This window comes from Hetaerina americana, unplaced genomic scaffold (genome assembly GCF_022747635.1).
Source record: "Hetaerina americana unplaced genomic scaffold, ioHetAmer1.1.p SCAF_10, whole genome shotgun sequence".
NCBI lineage: Eukaryota > Metazoa > Arthropoda > Insecta > Odonata > Calopterygidae > Hetaerina > Hetaerina americana.
In genome coordinates this window covers 64389632-64406799 of record NW_027286070.1, presented here as the reverse complement: position 1 = coordinate 64406799, position 17168 = coordinate 64389632, and the positions used below count along the sequence as shown (strand labels likewise).

The 17168-nt window shown below is 37.3% G+C and overlaps 2 protein-coding genes across 6 annotated transcripts; both read left to right on the top strand.

The window, feature by feature from the left end:
* Positions 1-21: 21 nt before the first annotated feature.
* Positions 22-3393, top strand: RpS11 (ribosomal protein S11). 3 transcript variants are annotated; one of them, XM_071598757.1, is made up of 5 exons: positions 22-98; positions 360-485; positions 543-659; positions 2173-2378; positions 3236-3393. In XM_071598757.1, the coding sequence occupies exons 1-5, from the start codon at positions 87-89 to the stop codon at positions 3357-3359; spliced, it is 585 nt and encodes a 194-aa protein (XP_071454858.1). In that variant the 5' UTR covers positions 22-86; the 3' UTR covers positions 3360-3393. The 3 variants fall into 3 exon arrangements, with proteins under 3 accessions (XP_071454858.1, XP_071454856.1, XP_071454857.1); XM_071598755.1 differs by lacking the exon at positions 543-659 and having other exon boundaries at positions 26-98; XM_071598756.1 differs by lacking the exon at positions 360-485 and having other exon boundaries at positions 46-98.
* Positions 3394-4911: 1518 nt separating this feature from the next.
* On the top strand, positions 4912-15504 carry MED20 (Mediator complex subunit 20). Of its 3 annotated transcripts, none has more exons than XM_071597924.1 (6): positions 4912-5404; positions 6932-7074; positions 9054-9170; positions 9984-10237; positions 10397-10507; positions 15155-15504. In XM_071597924.1, exons 1-6 carry the CDS (start codon positions 5367-5369, stop codon positions 15245-15247), a joined length of 756 nt encoding a protein of 251 aa, XP_071454025.1. In that variant the 5' UTR covers positions 4912-5366; the 3' UTR covers positions 15248-15504. The 3 variants fall into 3 exon arrangements, with proteins under 3 accessions (XP_071454025.1, XP_071454041.1, XP_071454033.1); XM_071597940.1 differs by lacking the exon at positions 4912-5404 and adding an exon at positions 6594-6734 and having other exon boundaries at positions 15155-15503; XM_071597932.1 differs by lacking the exon at positions 4912-5404 and adding an exon at positions 6769-6851 and having other exon boundaries at positions 15155-15503.
* The last annotated feature ends 1664 nt before the right edge of the window (positions 15505-17168 follow it).

Here is a 17168-nt window from a genome sequence, read left to right as displayed (position 1 = left end):
AGTTTTTCGTCAGTCAACTTTCATCCAATTTAAAGCGCCATCTCAGGATAACACTACCATTGAATTGCATTTCCTTCTAGGTTAAAATGGCGGACCAGGTGAGTGGCGTTGGGAGAGTTTTTGTAAATTTTCTTTGTTGGTTAATGGCCCTGCTTGTTATTTAATCATATTTTTACTTGGGTCTTCTTCAGCGCGACATAGATTTTTATTGGATTGTTTGAATGAGTTGTACCCGATGAAATAGTGGTTTTGAAACTATACGAGGACACGTGGTAGCTCTGTGAATCCCGTTTCGGTGACAACTTATTACTTCTTTGTGTCAAATCTTGCTATTTTTGCTGTAAAATTCCTTATTTCAGAGTGAAAGATCCTTTCAAAAGCAACCAACTGTTTTTCTCAATCGTAAAAAAGGCCTAGGGGCTAAAAAGCGGAAAACTCTCCGTTATGTCCGCAACGTCGGCCTCGGCTTTAAAACTCCCCGCGAGGTACGTACGATTTTGTTCATTATTCCTGCTAATTTTATTTTTTCATTGTCGTCATAGACAGAAAAGGCGTTCCAGAAACAGTCCGGCGTGTTTTTGAACAGGAAACCAGGATTGAAGAAAAAACCCTTGAGATTTCATCGAAGTGTTGGTTTAGGTTTCAAGACCCCTCGCGAGGTTTGTTGTCTGATTTATTGTTTTGGTGCTTCAGGTTGATCGCCATCGCTCATTTAACTGGGAAAGGAAGCTGGAATGGGTGATAGCTTCGGTGAACGGTCTACCATGTGTTGTGGTTAAAGGAAATGTTAATAACATAAACTTAGTATTACCCATGCTGATACAATTTAGCATTTAATGGGTGTATGTGCCGTCTCTATTTTTTGGGTACTAGAATGTAATATGAATTCTTAGCTTTTTCCTATGAAAACGGCTTTGAAATTCAAATATTTGTGACCTCTCAAAGTTACTGCAAATAGTAACTTAATTTGACTAACGAATATTTTATATATGTAACATTTTTATTTTTACTAATTTGGACTTAGTGTAATGAGGGAAACACTGGAATTCGCGTCCTTTTTTCATGTAATTTGGTTTTGGATATCTTATCACATACCTGTGGGCTGTAATAATGGCGTGGCTATGTGGGTTACTGCATTGGTCTTCTGTCTTGTTGAAATTGCCATCCGCCATCATGGATGGCTCTTAATATTCTCATTCCGACATTGATACACACTAGTGTATATTGCATGACCGAGAAAACCATAATGTGCTAATCTTGAATACTACGAAGGGATCCTGTACTAACCCAACTCATCACAAATCTTAAGTTCGTATTTGTTGGTTTAGGCTTAAGTCCATTAAATGTTGGATAAGTGTATTAACAACCTTTTTATCCCGTCCCAAGAGTGCATCTCTAAGTTCTAATGGCCGGTTACTCAGGAGACCAGCATCTGCCTCACTTGATATATTAAATTACCGTCTCTTGAGAAATCTTAATTGCATGACTCGGAAAGTTGAAAAGTAAGAATTTTCTCGTGTCAAAAGTTCGTGACGCCAAAATTGTGAAGGTTAATGTGCATGTAGGCAATTTGGGGGTTCGGCTTAATTTATTTATACAAGGGGATAAATTTTTTAATAATGCATGGCCTTAAAAAGGGAATTTTATGGGATATAAAATGTTTTCAATATTAAATGAAGTTTATTAATGGTTAATTGCTTTTGACCATGGAAGTTGTGTATTTTAATTATTTAGTCACAATCACTGCAGCTTAATTTGTGTCACTGAATTGTCATAGCCCGTTACTGCCAAACGATCTTTTTGGGCAGCACAGGCGCAGCCATTAATTTGATCTCAAACTTAAATAGTGCGGTGGTGAAGACATTTTCTGTCATGGGCCCATTAATTTTTGGTATGCTACAGGTGGCGTCTTTTATTAACAGTTTAGCAATCACGGTCATTATTTTCGTGGTGTGCTTTAAGGTGGTGGCTTGTTACTTGTTTTGTGGACAATCTTTATTTTTAATTATACATGATGATAACTACGACGGTCTTCTGAAATCTCTGACTGACGTATTGTGAATCTGATATAAAGAAACCTAACATTTTGAATGTTTTCGTGTTAAAATTTGTTAAAAAATATATTAAAGCTGTTTTCTTTAGTCTCTAATCCCATTTCTGATTTGCCCCTAGGCAATTGAAGGCACTTATATAGACAAGAAATGTCCATTTACTGGAAATGTGTCCATCCGCGGCAGAATTTTAACTGGCGTTGTTCAAAAAATGAAGATGCAGCGCACTATTGTCATCCGTCGTGACTACTTACATTATATAAGGAAATACAACCGGTTTGAGAAGAGACACCGTAATATGTCAGTTCACCTGTCGCCAGCATTCAGGTAATGTACTTAGTATAGTAGTCCATTGTTTGTTGATTCAAAAATTTTATATGTAAAATGGTCTTGTGTACTAGGTAAAAAGTTCAATGAGATTAATTGATGATTCAATTATAAATTCATTGTCCCTTAATCAAATTTAACTCCCATTTATAGTGATCTGTTGAGTATTGAACCATTAGTGTTTAAAGGTATCTTCCTGGTCTTTTTTGATAAAGCCCAATTGCAATTTTGAATTAATTGGAATCTAATGAAATTAGTGCAACGCTATTATATTGCATTAGTGGTTCAGCCTCAAAACTCATTAGCAAACATAATTGGTTGAATAATATATCTTAAAGGCTTCTTTTATTTGCATGCACTCAGGAAGCGTAATCCACTGTTATTACTCTGTCACGTCTTGGAAGTATTCCTTTTACTCTTATGGCTATAAGTGCCCAAACTCTTTTGTCTTTTTTGGTCCTGAGATGTTTAAATATTCATCCGTTTATATTTGTATTCCTAAGATATGAAATTAGCATAACATTCTTCAATGGTTGTGTTTGATCATTTTGAAATTAAAATTATTTTTCACAAGTCTGCCATAGAAGATTTTTATGCCACAGTCATCAGGATTTATTTGTGAATTAATTCCCACTCCCAAATTAATTAATGCTGTAATGTCGCAAATTGGTGGTGTTGGTTTGCTCTCAGAAACATTCATTTTAAAGTTCAGTATTCCTTGTATGATGATATTTCGACGGTCTTCTGATACGTACATGAAGTACACTTGATATGAAATCTGATATCCTGACCTGTGGCTAGTATAATTTGTTCGAATTGAATTGTTATTGATATTCTCTTGTTTTTCTTTATTTCAGAGACGTGCAAATTGGTGATGTAGTGACCATTGGTGAATGTAGGCCTTTGAGCAAGACAGTTCGCTTTAATGTTTTGAAGGTGTCCAAGGGGACTGGGGCAAAGAAGAGTTTTTCAAATAAATAATCTGTACAAAAATAAACGCTACTTGATGCAGTAATTTTGGTTTGTTTTGATTTACTGTGTACCTTTCCACTTGCTGTGGCATCCACTGTTTGTGGATTCAATGTTTTGGACTCTAAGCGGAAGGCATTACTGTAAGTGGGCTGCTGAGGGGTGGGTAGGACAAGCAATTGCGACTCTTTGGGGAAACACTTGGTGACCCGCACAGTTTAAACACCTGGGTTAATTATTCCTGCCATTTAGTCCAAACTAACTGGCAATAACCCATGTAAGACCAAGCAACGATTTAGTTGGCTTAAAAGGTGATTCTTCAATGTGCAGGAGATTGTTACCCCGGCCATCTCATCTATTTAATGTCTCCTAAAACTACAGATGCCATAGCAGGAAATTGTTATATTATTGTCGATATTTTGAATTTATCAAAGCTTTTAAGTAGTGATTTCCCAAGTCAGCTTATGTGCCTAAGACTTAGTGAATATTGTTCTTAGATTGCCGGAGTTCCTCAGTTCAATGGATTTAAGCTGCTGCCACCTGGCCTGGGTTGCCAAGTGATTATTCTCAGATGATCCAGGTGGGCTGGCCTTGCATTTTATGACTTTGTTCTTGGCAGAGGAAAGGTTGTGCTGGTATCCAAGATCATACTTAATTTGGGCAGGCGGGGAAATTTGGAATGACTGGCATAGGCAGATCCCTTCACTTCCCTTGTTTATTGATTGATGATAGCATTTCCAAGGTGCAACTGCAAGAATGCAGCCAGGTTTAATTTGTGGGATTTTGATGGGTTTTGTCTGTAAAAAGGACATGGTGTCCCATGAGGGAGTACTGGGCCCTTGCAAATTTACTCTTGAAATAAGTGGAGTAATGAAGCATTGGCAATGCTTTTATTTACAGATTTAATAAGCTATTGTTTATAGAATGATACTCTGTTAATTAAGACTGCTTCTGGTGTTATCTAGTAAACCAGCACAAAACTATTGACGACTTTGCTAAAATACACTAGTCAGTCTAGGGTATAAGTTAAAATTGCTATCTTATGAATGGGTGGTAAAACATTTAGCTCATAGCATCGCCCCATACATGTGGTGATGGGGAATAGTATTTACAGACACATCTTCTATGTGTCGCGATATTTTAGAGCACATAGTTGTCAATCCCATACTGAGATATCCTGATTAAATTAACTTTTGAAGAAACAGTCAAAATGGATTCAGGAAAACCCGCTCCTGCGAGACCCAATTAGAATTATTTACACATGACCTACTTTTATCAGGTGAAAGTGTTAGGTAGATTTTCAAAAGGCATTTGATTAGGTTCCCCATGGTAAACTTATTCATAAATTTTATTCAGTTATTCATAAAGGTCACAGGAATAAACAAGGGTGCAATAAATTGGGTTGAAGACTTTCAGAGCGAGAACAGAAGGTAGGTAGTCCTTGACGGCCCTAGTTCCGACAGCGTACGAGTCGCCGTAGGGAAGCGTAATAGGGCCGTTGATTTTTTGTTAATGATTTGAGCCGCGCAGTGAAAAGTAAGATTACGGGGTGATTTATCGGGAGATATTTGGGGACGAGGATCGTTTAATTCTTGCGCAGGATCTAGATTGCATTGCTTAATGCTGTTCAAAATGGGGATTGTCATAAAATCTCGGTAAACGTTCGGTGGTGAATTTCTTTCTAAGATAAACGGGATTTGTTTACAAATTAGCTGGAGTTGACCTTGAAGTAATTGATACGGTAAAATACCTTGGTGTTACATTCACTAAAGACAAGTTGGGGGACCCTCGTACGTAAAGTCTGCGGGCAAGTATATAAAAAATTGGGATTTACTAGGCGCATTGTCGGCAGAAGTGACTCGAAGGTCAAGGAACGTTGTTACCACGCTCTTGTAAGTCATTTAGAATATGCGTGTGAGATCTGAGTGAAAAAGCCTCGTTCGGGAAATTGAGAAGGTTCAACGCCGAGCCGCCCGTTTCGTTAAAAACTATTACGATAAAACGAAGAGCATCACTGAAATGCTTGTGGATTTGGGGTGGCAATCATTAGAAGAAAGGTGATTATTCAATGCTAGGTTGAACTTACTAAATAAATTCAGATCCGCATAAGGTCTCGCAAATTATTTGCAATCCAACATACATTGGTCGCTTGGATCATGTACATAAAATTCGGGAAATAGATGCCAGGGCTAGCAGACTCAAGGACTCCTTCTTCCCATGGACAATACGGGATATCAACTGCAGGGTTATGTATAGCAAAAATTCCACTTGCCACCATCGGCGTGTAGGGAATAATTAGCTCTACTCATTGCATGAACTTTCAATAAGTTCGTGTGTTTTATTGTCAAAACCCTTTCTTTCCGCATGACCTCATTAGAATTCCTTTAAATAATCTAGTGCTCTGTAAAGTATTGTTTGCTCTGCCTTTTTTTTTAAGTGTCCCCTTCCGACCCTCGTCTCTTTCCGCGGGGGGACCCTCCCAATACCTGCAGTGTTGGGTCACATTCCCTATCTGTGTCCTTGGGGGAGGAGATTATTGTATGTTGCATGTCCATCTGGTAGTGGAATACCGCTTCTTGTCAAATTCTAGCTTGCACGTATTGGATAAATTTCGTACTGAATCCTGAGGTGCAATTATTTGTTAGATGATAATTTATGTATTTCCATGCGTGTTGGATGAAAGGGGTATTCCTAAATTTATGTACCACTGTGGGTATAGTTTTTCATGTAGTTTTGCTCCTTTGTACGGGCAGTGACTAAGCACCCCCGCCACATGCCCTTGCGGGGTATTATGTAGGTGTAGAATACCTACCTACGTGTTAGAATCTAGATGCACGTAAATTGACTAAATAAGGACCTTAATTATAGCAGCAAGTACTAACTTTGCGTTAACATTTTTTTTATTTAGTAAAATCAACAGGTCACTGTGCATAAAGTTTAATGTTTTCACCAGCACACGAAAAGCTCTTCGCCCCAGAGGCGGCGAATTTCCGAAAATGCTACATTGTAGGTGGCCATGATAAAATGTTATAATTGTTCATTTGTGCTTCAGTAAAATTTCGACGTCTATAATAAATGCCAGGTTTATTAGTTTTAAGTTTCAAATTCTTGTTGCAGTTGGGGAACTGCATGCTGAGAAAATTCCATAGTGTGTTGAAGTTGGTTGCCTTTAAATTTAGACCCCGACGTGAGTTTCAACTCTATCACGTTTGCAGGTGAAATAATATTTCAGTGAGTTTTTCAAGAGTTAAGCGTTTTAAGAAATAGCTTACTTGAAATGGGATATATTTATTTTGGCTCTATAATAGTTATGTAATCAAAAGATGAACGCATTAATCCACGATTGCTGATTCAAGCCAATGTTTTCGTCCGCCAAAAAAGTTGAAGGTGGGTAATGTGTGTGCGCTACGGTGTTCATTTATCTAAGATTTATGTTTTGAAGTTTGCGTTTTGCCGAATTGCGGATGCATTAGTTAAAATTGCTAGAGTAATGGGTGTAACGGTGTAAGTAAACATATTCAAAGGTTTGTGGTTTGTTTTACAATGGTATTGAATTATATATTTAATGGAATATCTTTATTTAGATTGCAGCATTATCCTATGACGGAGAGCAAGACTGGGGCACAAGTCATTGATCTCCTAACAAAAAGGGTTATTGCTCTTGGTGCCGTTCACAGTGGACAGTTTATTGTAGACTGTGAAACGTACACATCAGTACCAAGTTTAGGTATGCTTCTTCTTCTTGATAGTTCTATCAGCTTGTGTGTTCTTTCAGTACTCAACATATTGCCTACCTTTAATGTAGGGAAAGCCTGTCAAATGTTTTCCGAGTAATCATTATTTGTGATATAAACCCATGAGGTTGGGATTTATACTATTAGATTAAAATGCCATTAAGAGCAGGATCCTTTCCAGTGTGTTGTAAAGTGTCCACCAATGTGTCATCTTCAAGTTGGAAATCATAGCTACCATATTTGTGCGTCCAATTCATATGCTCCCAGTTTGTAAAAATATGAAAATAATTACGCATGAAAAAACCCTTTTAATTTTTGAAGGGTATTAATTAAAAAAATAAGCATGAAAGATAACTGGGTATTGTTTTGAAAATATTATCTTTAACATGTATGACAGTTACTTTACGGTGTATTGACGAATGCCATTGCTAATAGATTCTAAAATGATACTCTTTCCCTTTCTAGGACATTGAAAATATGTTCTACGAATGAATAAGGAAGTAAATAGTTCTCTAGCTTTCCTTAGCATTTGCTTAGACTTTCCTAATTTTATTTCTCTCTTTCTTCACTGTCATTTACTCTGAGTATGTGTGTATATACCGGTGTATCAAAGCATGCTGCGGCTTTGAAGATGCCAAGCATTGGCATCTTCAAAGCCACCCTGAAGACCCAGGTTCAAATTCTTGGAGCGACATATTTATCAGTGGTATCGCGATCCCTAATAAAGGTGCTTTATGGAAAACACTTGGAGTGTGTGCACCGTCCGTCGGATGGGAAGTTAAGCTGCGAACCCCTTGGCACCTTTCAATAAGAGCAGGCTAATGCCAACACTGGTTTTCTGTCCTCCCTTCATCCTTTCCTGTCCGTCCCTAATGGTGCAAAGGTGGTGCTTAAGGTGTTGCCTCCCATAAAAACTACTAACTATCTTCAAAGCAAAAGATATATGTTGTATTATGTGTTAACATAGACTAAAATATTCGTTATCAATGAAATCATTGACTCTGAAAATAATACCAAGTAAGTACTTAGTTATGATTAGGCATTGGTAATGAATGTAACTTTCCTCTTAAATCCTTGGTTAAGAAAATAAGTGAGAAAGTAGGATACATCTGCAGGATTGTTAAAAATCTACTTGTATGCATAAAATCAAAGGAGTTAACCCACCGCAGCTCCTCCGTAGTTTTATGGAGTACCAGCAAAGTAATGTAAAAATTCCTGCAGGGATAAAGTGAAGCATGTTTTATTTAACAAAGAAAGGCTAACCTAGGCTAGCAGATGTTAAATGAATTTAGACTTATTAAAGCAAAGGTACACACGCTTGTATTAATATGATTCACAAACTTGGGAAAATTATTACCAAAATCTAAATGCAATACTTAGAAAACTACAGTATTTTATGGTTACACTTTTTCATGCTGGGTCTATAAAGGTCTGGGTCTGTAATGAAAACAAATAATTATCATTTTGAAATTGAATATAAACAACTTGGCATTTCCACATAGAATCTATGTGGAAAAGCCAAGTTATTTATTTCCAATTTCAAAATGAATATTTTCCACCAAGTGATGCCAGAAACTGTTTTATTTAAATATTTTTCACAATTATATATTGTTCAAAGTAAAGAGGTAGTTAAATACTATGTCTGGTATAACTTAATGAACATTTCTAATATCCATGATAACATTGAACGTCTGTGAATTTTCACCCTGTCTCTTAAAAGTTAACCCACCATGGTTTAGACAACTTATACCATTCTCCTAGACAACTGTCATGGAAGCTGTCTGAAGATTGGTTCGTTAATTTTTTTAGTACAATGAGGAAATTTACATGATTGTTTATTATTTATCTTTGACAAAAAGGAATGGCCGCAGAGCCTGTATGGATACAAGTACAACTTATCTTGGAATTTTATTATATTTTTATGTTACAGCTTTTAAATGTTTTTAGATATCTTACGAATGTAATTTTTCAGGACCCCAGCGTGCTGTCCATGTATTACATAATTCTGAGCAGCCTGCTTCCGTTTTTTCATTGCTTGAAACAGCTGGAACATCACAGGGAGCAAACAATGTGGGAGGAGCATCTGGTGGTATGCCTATTCAAGTTATTCATTTTGCAGGGGATAGCATGGAATCATTTTCAATCAAGTAGTACATCATGTTAAGGAAAATATCAGTATTACTGCTGATCTTGAGTTGTGAATGGGTTGACCTTAAAATTTGTCGCTCATAAATGTTTTTGTGCTTAGAAAAGTCAACCTCATTTAATATTTAATGTCTGTACAAGGTCACAGTTGTGCATCAAATAGATGCTCAAAGGTAACCAACCTTAAAATTGTGGGTTTTGATAGAAGCTAATCCATTGGATGCATGATGGCCAAAAATTCATTCTTCATGATCACCAAATATAAAAATTGACAGCCTATGCTAATGCATAGACTGTCAATTTTTGTTGAATGATGGCTGTGTTTTCAGGTTAAAGGAGTATTTAAGTAACATTGGTGAATTATTGATTTTATAAGTAATTTGTTGGTCCTGAGAACGCCATTGAGTGAAATGGTGTGTGAGTGTTTTTATGTAAATCCTTATCAAGACTGATGTAAATAGACTCCGAAAGATATTTGCTGCACAGTATGGCAAACAGAGTACTTAACACAGTTACTTAATAGGTATAGTTAAGAGAGAATACTATATATATACTCCTGAAAACTGGGATGATGAAGCACTGCTTGTATAATTTCTTTCTCAAGAGAGCCTAATATGGCTCCTAGGTGTAGAAATATTCTAGATTGGTCAATGGGAATTTCAGCATTGAAGGATACCCTGTGTTACAGATTTGAATGGGTTTTATGTGGATATCTGTTGTGTGACTTTTTACATATAAATACCCTATTTCATTTCAGCTGTCACCGGTCAATCGCCAGGGAAAATAATACCCCTAGTTGCAGATGCTCTGTTTGACCTCCTGATGATGAAAATGACTAATATTTACAAGTCAAAGACACAGACAAAAGTAGAGGCTAGAGGCCCAAGATTTGTGTTTGGTGGAAATGGGATGGGAGGTTTTGGAAGTAATTCTCCCGCAGTTGAAGGTGACTTTTTGGTAAAGCTTGGCACAATTACAATGGCCTCAAATTTCAAAGGAGTTTTGATTGAGGTGAGGAAAATTAAGAAATCAACATCTTGAATTCCTACAGATTATCTAACTAAATATTAGAACAGTGGTCCTTTCGTGATTGGATAGGGGAAGTGGTCATTTTACTGGCTTGGCTGGGGTCATTGACCGGCTTTAACCTACACTGAGGCTTTTCTTCAGGTTGAATACAGGCCATGTGTCATTCCTTCTGCCTGCTGGGATATGATGAGAGAATTTTTGCAAGGATTCTTGGGTAGCTGTGTTCCAAGTTCTCCACCTCAATACTTGCAGGTTTGTCTATATTATTGTTGATTGACCAACTAATATAAAAATAAATTACCTTTAGTATTATAGGTAAATTACCTAAATTACTATATTACAGTTGATGTGTCTAACTTGCTTTCTCATAAAATTGCTTTTGTTACCATCATAAATGCCAGAGACTCTGGAAGGGAGCTGAGATGATTATTATCTAATAGTCTTCCTGTGATTTTTGTGGGAATTTATCTGAATGGAGTTGTTTCCATATTTGCTCAGTAAGGAAGGTTCAAGTCCAGACTGAGTCAGTTAACTGCCCACTTCGGCACCTGGAATAGGAAAGCCCCTGTGTACTCTTGCTGTGCTACCTAAGACACAAGATGAGAGGGGTCTGTGCTGGGGAATACTAATGCTGTACTCAAAATTAATCTTGTTATGGAGGAACTCCAAACTCACCAGCCCTTTTATCACCTAGATTTCTATGCGCATACACTTCGGTGACTGAGGATTTTTGATGTTCCACTTGGTGCAGCAAAAGGTGTAAAGTACTATCAAAACCAATAGTGTGTTTGTGGCAAGAACCTTGTTATAGTTGGAAAGCTGTAGTTGGACACCTAAGAGCCTAATTTCCCTGATTTCACTTACAAGGGTAATTTGAAAAGTTTTGGGGATGGAATTGATACCTCAGTAAAACTTTTTTATTTTTCAATGTGGTCTCCCTCTACACTAATGCACTTGGTCCAGCAAAGTTACAATGTCTTGATCCCAATTCGAAAACTAGAATCTGTCAGGCCTGCAAAATACTTGTCTACTTTGGCTATTAGTTCTTTGTTTGAAGAGAATCTCCATCCACCGTGGAAAATTTAGAGCTTGGGGAAGAAATAGAAATCTGATGGAGCCAAATCAGTTGAATAAGGCAGGTGTGGTAACAATTCGTATCTTAGTTCACGTATTTTTGCCATGCCAACAATACTTGTGCATGGACTTGCCTTGTCTTGATGAAAGACAGCCTTCTTCCTTGCAAAACCTGGCCTTTCTTCATGTATCTTTTGCTGTAGTAAGTCCAGGGGGTTAGTGTAGTATTTTCCACTGACTTAACCAGTGGGAACATAATCTATCCGCAGTATTCCTTTCACATCCTAGAAAACTGAAGCCATCACCTTTCCTGCGGACCTTATTGCCTTTGCTTTCATTGCTGGAGATGAATCAATATGTTTCCACTGCTTTGACTGCTGTTTTGCCCTTGTAGTGGACCCAAGTTTCATCTGTGGTCACAAACCGGTGCAGATAATTTTCTCACATACACTGTTAAAATGTGATATGCCCATTCAGATGACATCCCGACAGCTTCAGCAATTTATTGAATTTTTAGTCTGCGACCCTCTGTGACCATTTTATGCACTTTGCAATCATTTGTTGGATAGTAGCACATTTTGGCTGACCACTACGGAGATCATTATCAAAGCTGTCCTGACCAAACTTAAACTCGTTTTTCCCCTCGGCAACAGTCGAATATGATGGAGCAGAGTCCCCCAGATTTTCTGAAAGTCTGCATGAATTTCCTTTGCTTTCATACCTTTCTTTACGAAGTATTTAATCACTGCTTGAATCTCAATTTTTTCCATCTTCACAAATCACTACACGGGAACAACAGCGGAGAGGCATCCACACCACTGATCTCTTCTCAGAGAACTGATGCGTTACGTGTTTACTCATTAAGGACTACCTATTACTTTATGGGAAACTCATTGCACTAGCGCCAACATCTGGTGGTGATTCCAAGAACCTTTGAAACTACCCTAGTATTTCTCTTCTTTAATTATGTGTGAGGAAATCATGCTCCCCATCATCATCAAGATTTCAAATACCTTTTCTTTCAGCTAGTTACATACCTTCCTTATTTTCAATTAATCTACCTTTGCCAGGTGTGCGGTCGCTCATTTACCCAGTTCAACTCCAGCCAAATGTCATCTCTGTATTTACTTACCGTACAGTGCCCATTCTTTTGCGAGGGAATAAAGATCATCATTGGATGGGTATGCTAATGCCTTCTGTTGGATGGAACACCTCATATGTATCCCATTCCATGTCTCAACTTCAGTGGTAATTGGAGGAGAGATAATTTCAATGATATCAGGCTCACACTTGAAAAATTTCATCTTGAAGATTAAGATAAACTTTGTAAAATCCAAAAATAAATTATAGATATGGTACTACCAGTTTCATCAAAAAGTGCAACTGAAGATGTCACCTATGCGATAAAACCAGCAGTACTGTATTAATAATTCTTTTGTGAATTTTACAAAGCTTATCTTATTTCTCTGGGAGAGCGATGGAAAAGGAGGGTGTACAAGTTATCACCTTAATAAACGTGGTGTGTTCCAAAAGTAAGGTGGCTTTATATTTTTATGAAAAAATATTTATTCTTCAATATTCAAGTAGTCTTTTTAAAGTAATTCCCCCCGAGGTATAATACATTTGTGCCAACGGTTTTTCCAATCCTAGACACAATTCTAATGCATACTTTATGGTATAGCTGTGAGCTCTTCCAGCGATGCAGTCTTTATCTCATCAATCATTGCAGTCTTTATCTCATCAATCGTTGCAAATCTCCGTCCTTTCATAGGACGGACTTCAGTTTTGGGAAAAGGAAAAAGTCACAGGTGCCAAATCTGGTGAATATGATGGCTGAGGCATGATTGTGGTGTTATTTTTTTCCTAGAAATCTTTCATAAGCAATGATGAGTGAGCAGGTTCATTATCATAATGCAAAAGCTATGAATAATTTTTCCACAAATCCGGATGTTTTTTAGAATTGCTTCTCGCAAATGGGTCATAACTTCAGGGTGATACTCCTTATTGACCACACAACTTTATGGTGAGAACTCCTCTTACACTATGCCACGGCAATCAAAAAAAAAACAGTGAGCCAAACATTAACATTTGATCAAACTTTGCATGTTTTTTTCGGTCTTGGTTCTCCTGGGTTCTTCCCTTGGGGCGATTGGGCTTTGGTTTCAACGTCATAATCATATACCCACGATTCGGCACCAGTTATGGTCGTTAGGAGCAAATCAGGATCATCATTGACACCATTCAACAGCTCCTGAGCGATGCTAATGCGATGGTTCTTCTGGTCAAAATTAAGCAGTTTTGGAACAAACTTCGCTGATACATGTCTCATGCCCAAAACATCCAAAAAAATTGCATGTCATGAGGCAACCGATATGCCAACATCCTCAGTAACTTCTCTAATACTGATTTGATGATTTTGAAAACAATTTTCTTCACTGCTTCAACGTTTTCATATGTCGTTGACGTGCTGGGGCATCCAGATCAAGGTTCATCATTGGCATCTTCTCAGCCATCTTGGAAGAGCTTGTACCACTTATTAACATTTTTTTTACCATATGCCACTGTGAATATTTCAAGTGTTTTGGATCACTTAATTCCATTTTTTACGCAAAATTTGATGCAAATTCTTCCATTTTTTTATAGCAGAAAATCACCAAGCACATCTAACATTTGTTTCTGTCAAAAACAAACCAAATATGCTATATTGTTGAAACTGTAAAAAAATGTTTGGGACATGTGTGCCAACACAACAAAGCAAAAAATCAAATGTATGTTGCCTGCAAAACTTGAAAGTCACCTTACTTTTTGAACACCCTTTGTATCATATGCTTAGGTGCCTGACACATTACCACTTCTGTTGCGACCGTTTGCTCCACAAATAGAAGAGCAAAGTATTTGCAAGGGTGGTGACAGGTGGTCCAAGCAAGACCAGTATCCTGTGAACTTTTGTTGTTTGAACTCAAAATTGCAAGAAAAAGCTCATGTGAAATGGCATTGAGTGACTGTCTGTAGCCCACCAATGTCATTGATATGTTGTGCTTATAGCAAACCTCCTAGCAAACACACGTATCAATGAATAGGTTATTCTTGTATCCTGTAATTCATCGCTTTGAGCCTCTTTACTCGTGATAAATAACATCTGTACTCATCATTCCTCACAGAAATGATTATGCAATGAAGAAAAATTTAAGTTGTTCAAGTACATTTACCTTTTGATTATTAAGGAAAAGATATTACTTTTGATTACCACCAGACATTTAACTTTGTTAAACAACTTAGTATTTAAAATAATTAATTTCCAGAAATGATTTTGTGAATGAAGCTGTATTTAAATGCAGTAGCTAAAATATTGCCGGTACGTATTACCAAAGAGAATTCACATTAAGTTATCAATGTTGTATATTGGTTCTCCTGACTGAAGACACTTAACCTTATCCAGAGGTCACTGCTCACAATATTTGTTGAACCCAGAGGTAGCCATTTTTCATGTTACGTCCTTCAGTCAGAAATAAACTTGTATGAATTATCCACTACTGCTTTAATTTGAAAGAGATTTTCAGTTATATGGTGCACACAAACTCTTTTGCCAATGAATTCCAAATTAATTGTGTCATACAGGTCACCTGTAGATACATTTCTCTTAATATGGGATCTTCTTTACTGAGGGAGAGGGGGCTAATACTGTTAATGTGCGCATTCAGAGACCAACAAAACTGCTACTATGTATAAGCCCCTTTTTGCAATGATAATTGTTAGATTTTAACCCTGATTTTATCAGTAATTACCCCTGATTGCAGCTTACTAATCAATTTTTTCATTTTTTAGGGGAAAATGAATGATGTTTACACACCTATGGATACAATCCATCAGTATTTAGAGCAGTTCACTGCTTACCGAAAAGCAACTGGTGTTCGTTGATGTGTTTTTCCAACTTTTGTGGAAGTTTTTTAAAAGTTGACTTTTTATGTGAAAGTGTTTTGCATAATAAATATGTCAATTGTGCTGATTGCCAATTAAATCCAAACTGGTAATGAGAATGCTGGTATTTAATTATATAGTGTGCTTGACTGGAAATGAATTACCATGCACTTATCTGTAAATATTTTGAAATCATCATGATGAAAGAGAAAAGTTTGAGATGTGTAATTTAAGAGAAGTTGTTAAAACATTATTTATTACTTAATAAACATTTGAGATGTAATCTGAAATTGTTATTCAATGAAAAATCTAAAGATTTAATCCTGTAATTTTTCTCACCTTGTTCTATGAGACAGTGTGATGGGCAGCCTGGTATTGCTCACTTTATTGAGATATCGGATCAACCTTTGTTATTATAGTGTCATAGACTCTTAACATACTCTTAAATAGATATGCCTAAACCTGTAGATTTCTCATTGGGTTTGTGCGTTTCCTTCTCCCTGTCATCCCTCTACCCCCTGACTCGACCAGTCGACTTTCACTAGGTATTCAGGAACAAATGCTGTAGTGTTAAACACAAGACTGATTTGTATCTTACTGTAAACAATACAGAATGTAATTAAGAAGAGAATAGCTGGACAATGACTGAAACAGTGAATTAAAATAAATGCACTGACCCTAGGTCAGTCACCCTTTGGATTACGCCCAGAAGGTATCATGCAAGGGATGTTAAAATGTCTCAAAAGCATTGCAGTGAACTGAGGTAAAGGAATAAAATGTTTCAAATGGGGGACAGGACCCATATACTGAATTCTCAATAACGATCCCTATTTTCTATAAATGTTAAATCAAGAAAAAGCCAAAAATGGATTCTTTGGTAAAATACTTGAACACTCTGATTATCTAATAGGACCAGTTCCCGTTCTGAAGTTGGACATTTATGTACGTAGTACATATGATAAATACGCGAACTGGTGCAATCTGGTGGCCATGACGCTGACTATAGCCCCGCTCACTAGCGGCGCTAGGTGCCTGAGACCCAATGAGCCGTCTGTACCTGGCAGATCATCAAGCTGTGCTTATGGTACCAGCTTTGTTAGTTTCTGTCGTCCTTGTTTTTACTCTTTGTTAAAAATGGAAATTGACGAAATCATAGAGCAACGAATCAACATCAAGTTTTCGTTGAAGTGCAATAAAAGTTATCAAGAAATTACCGAAATGTTGACAGCTGTTAATGGTGATAATGCTCTGAAGAAAACTTACGTTTTCAAGTGGATTAAGAGTTTTAAAGATGTTTGACAAGAAGCCACGGATGATGCAAGTCCGGGACAATCTTCAACCCACCCGTGTAGACGACAAAATCGGTCGTGTGCGGTCGCTTGTCCTTTTCGTAAATGCTGAGTTCTACCTCACAGTTCTCAAGCGTTTGAGAGATCACGTGTGTTGTATGCGACCAAATTTGACTCAAGGCAATGGATGGATCCTTCACCATGACAATGCACCTGCACATTCAGCATTGATTGTTCGCCAGTTTCTGGCAAAAAATTCAATCGCCTTGATCCTTGAGGATCCTCCTTATTCACCAGATCTCGCCCCCTCTGTCTTTCTCCAATTCCCAAATTGCAAAAATGTGATGAGGGAACATCACTTGGAAGATGTGGGCACAATAAAGCAAGAAACGATAAGAAAGCTAAAAAGGCCTATCTGCCGACAACTTCCAAAGGTGCTTTAAAAATGGAAAAGATGGAATAAGTGCATAGCAACAAATTGGAGAGAACTTATTAACTGCTATTACACTACTATGCACTATTACACTAACACTGCTACTACACTGATGTTGTGTGGGTCGCAGTGTTAGGCCTTTTACAGGTGAAAAAAATACCCATATTATACTCACACCATCGTGATACATACTTGCAAT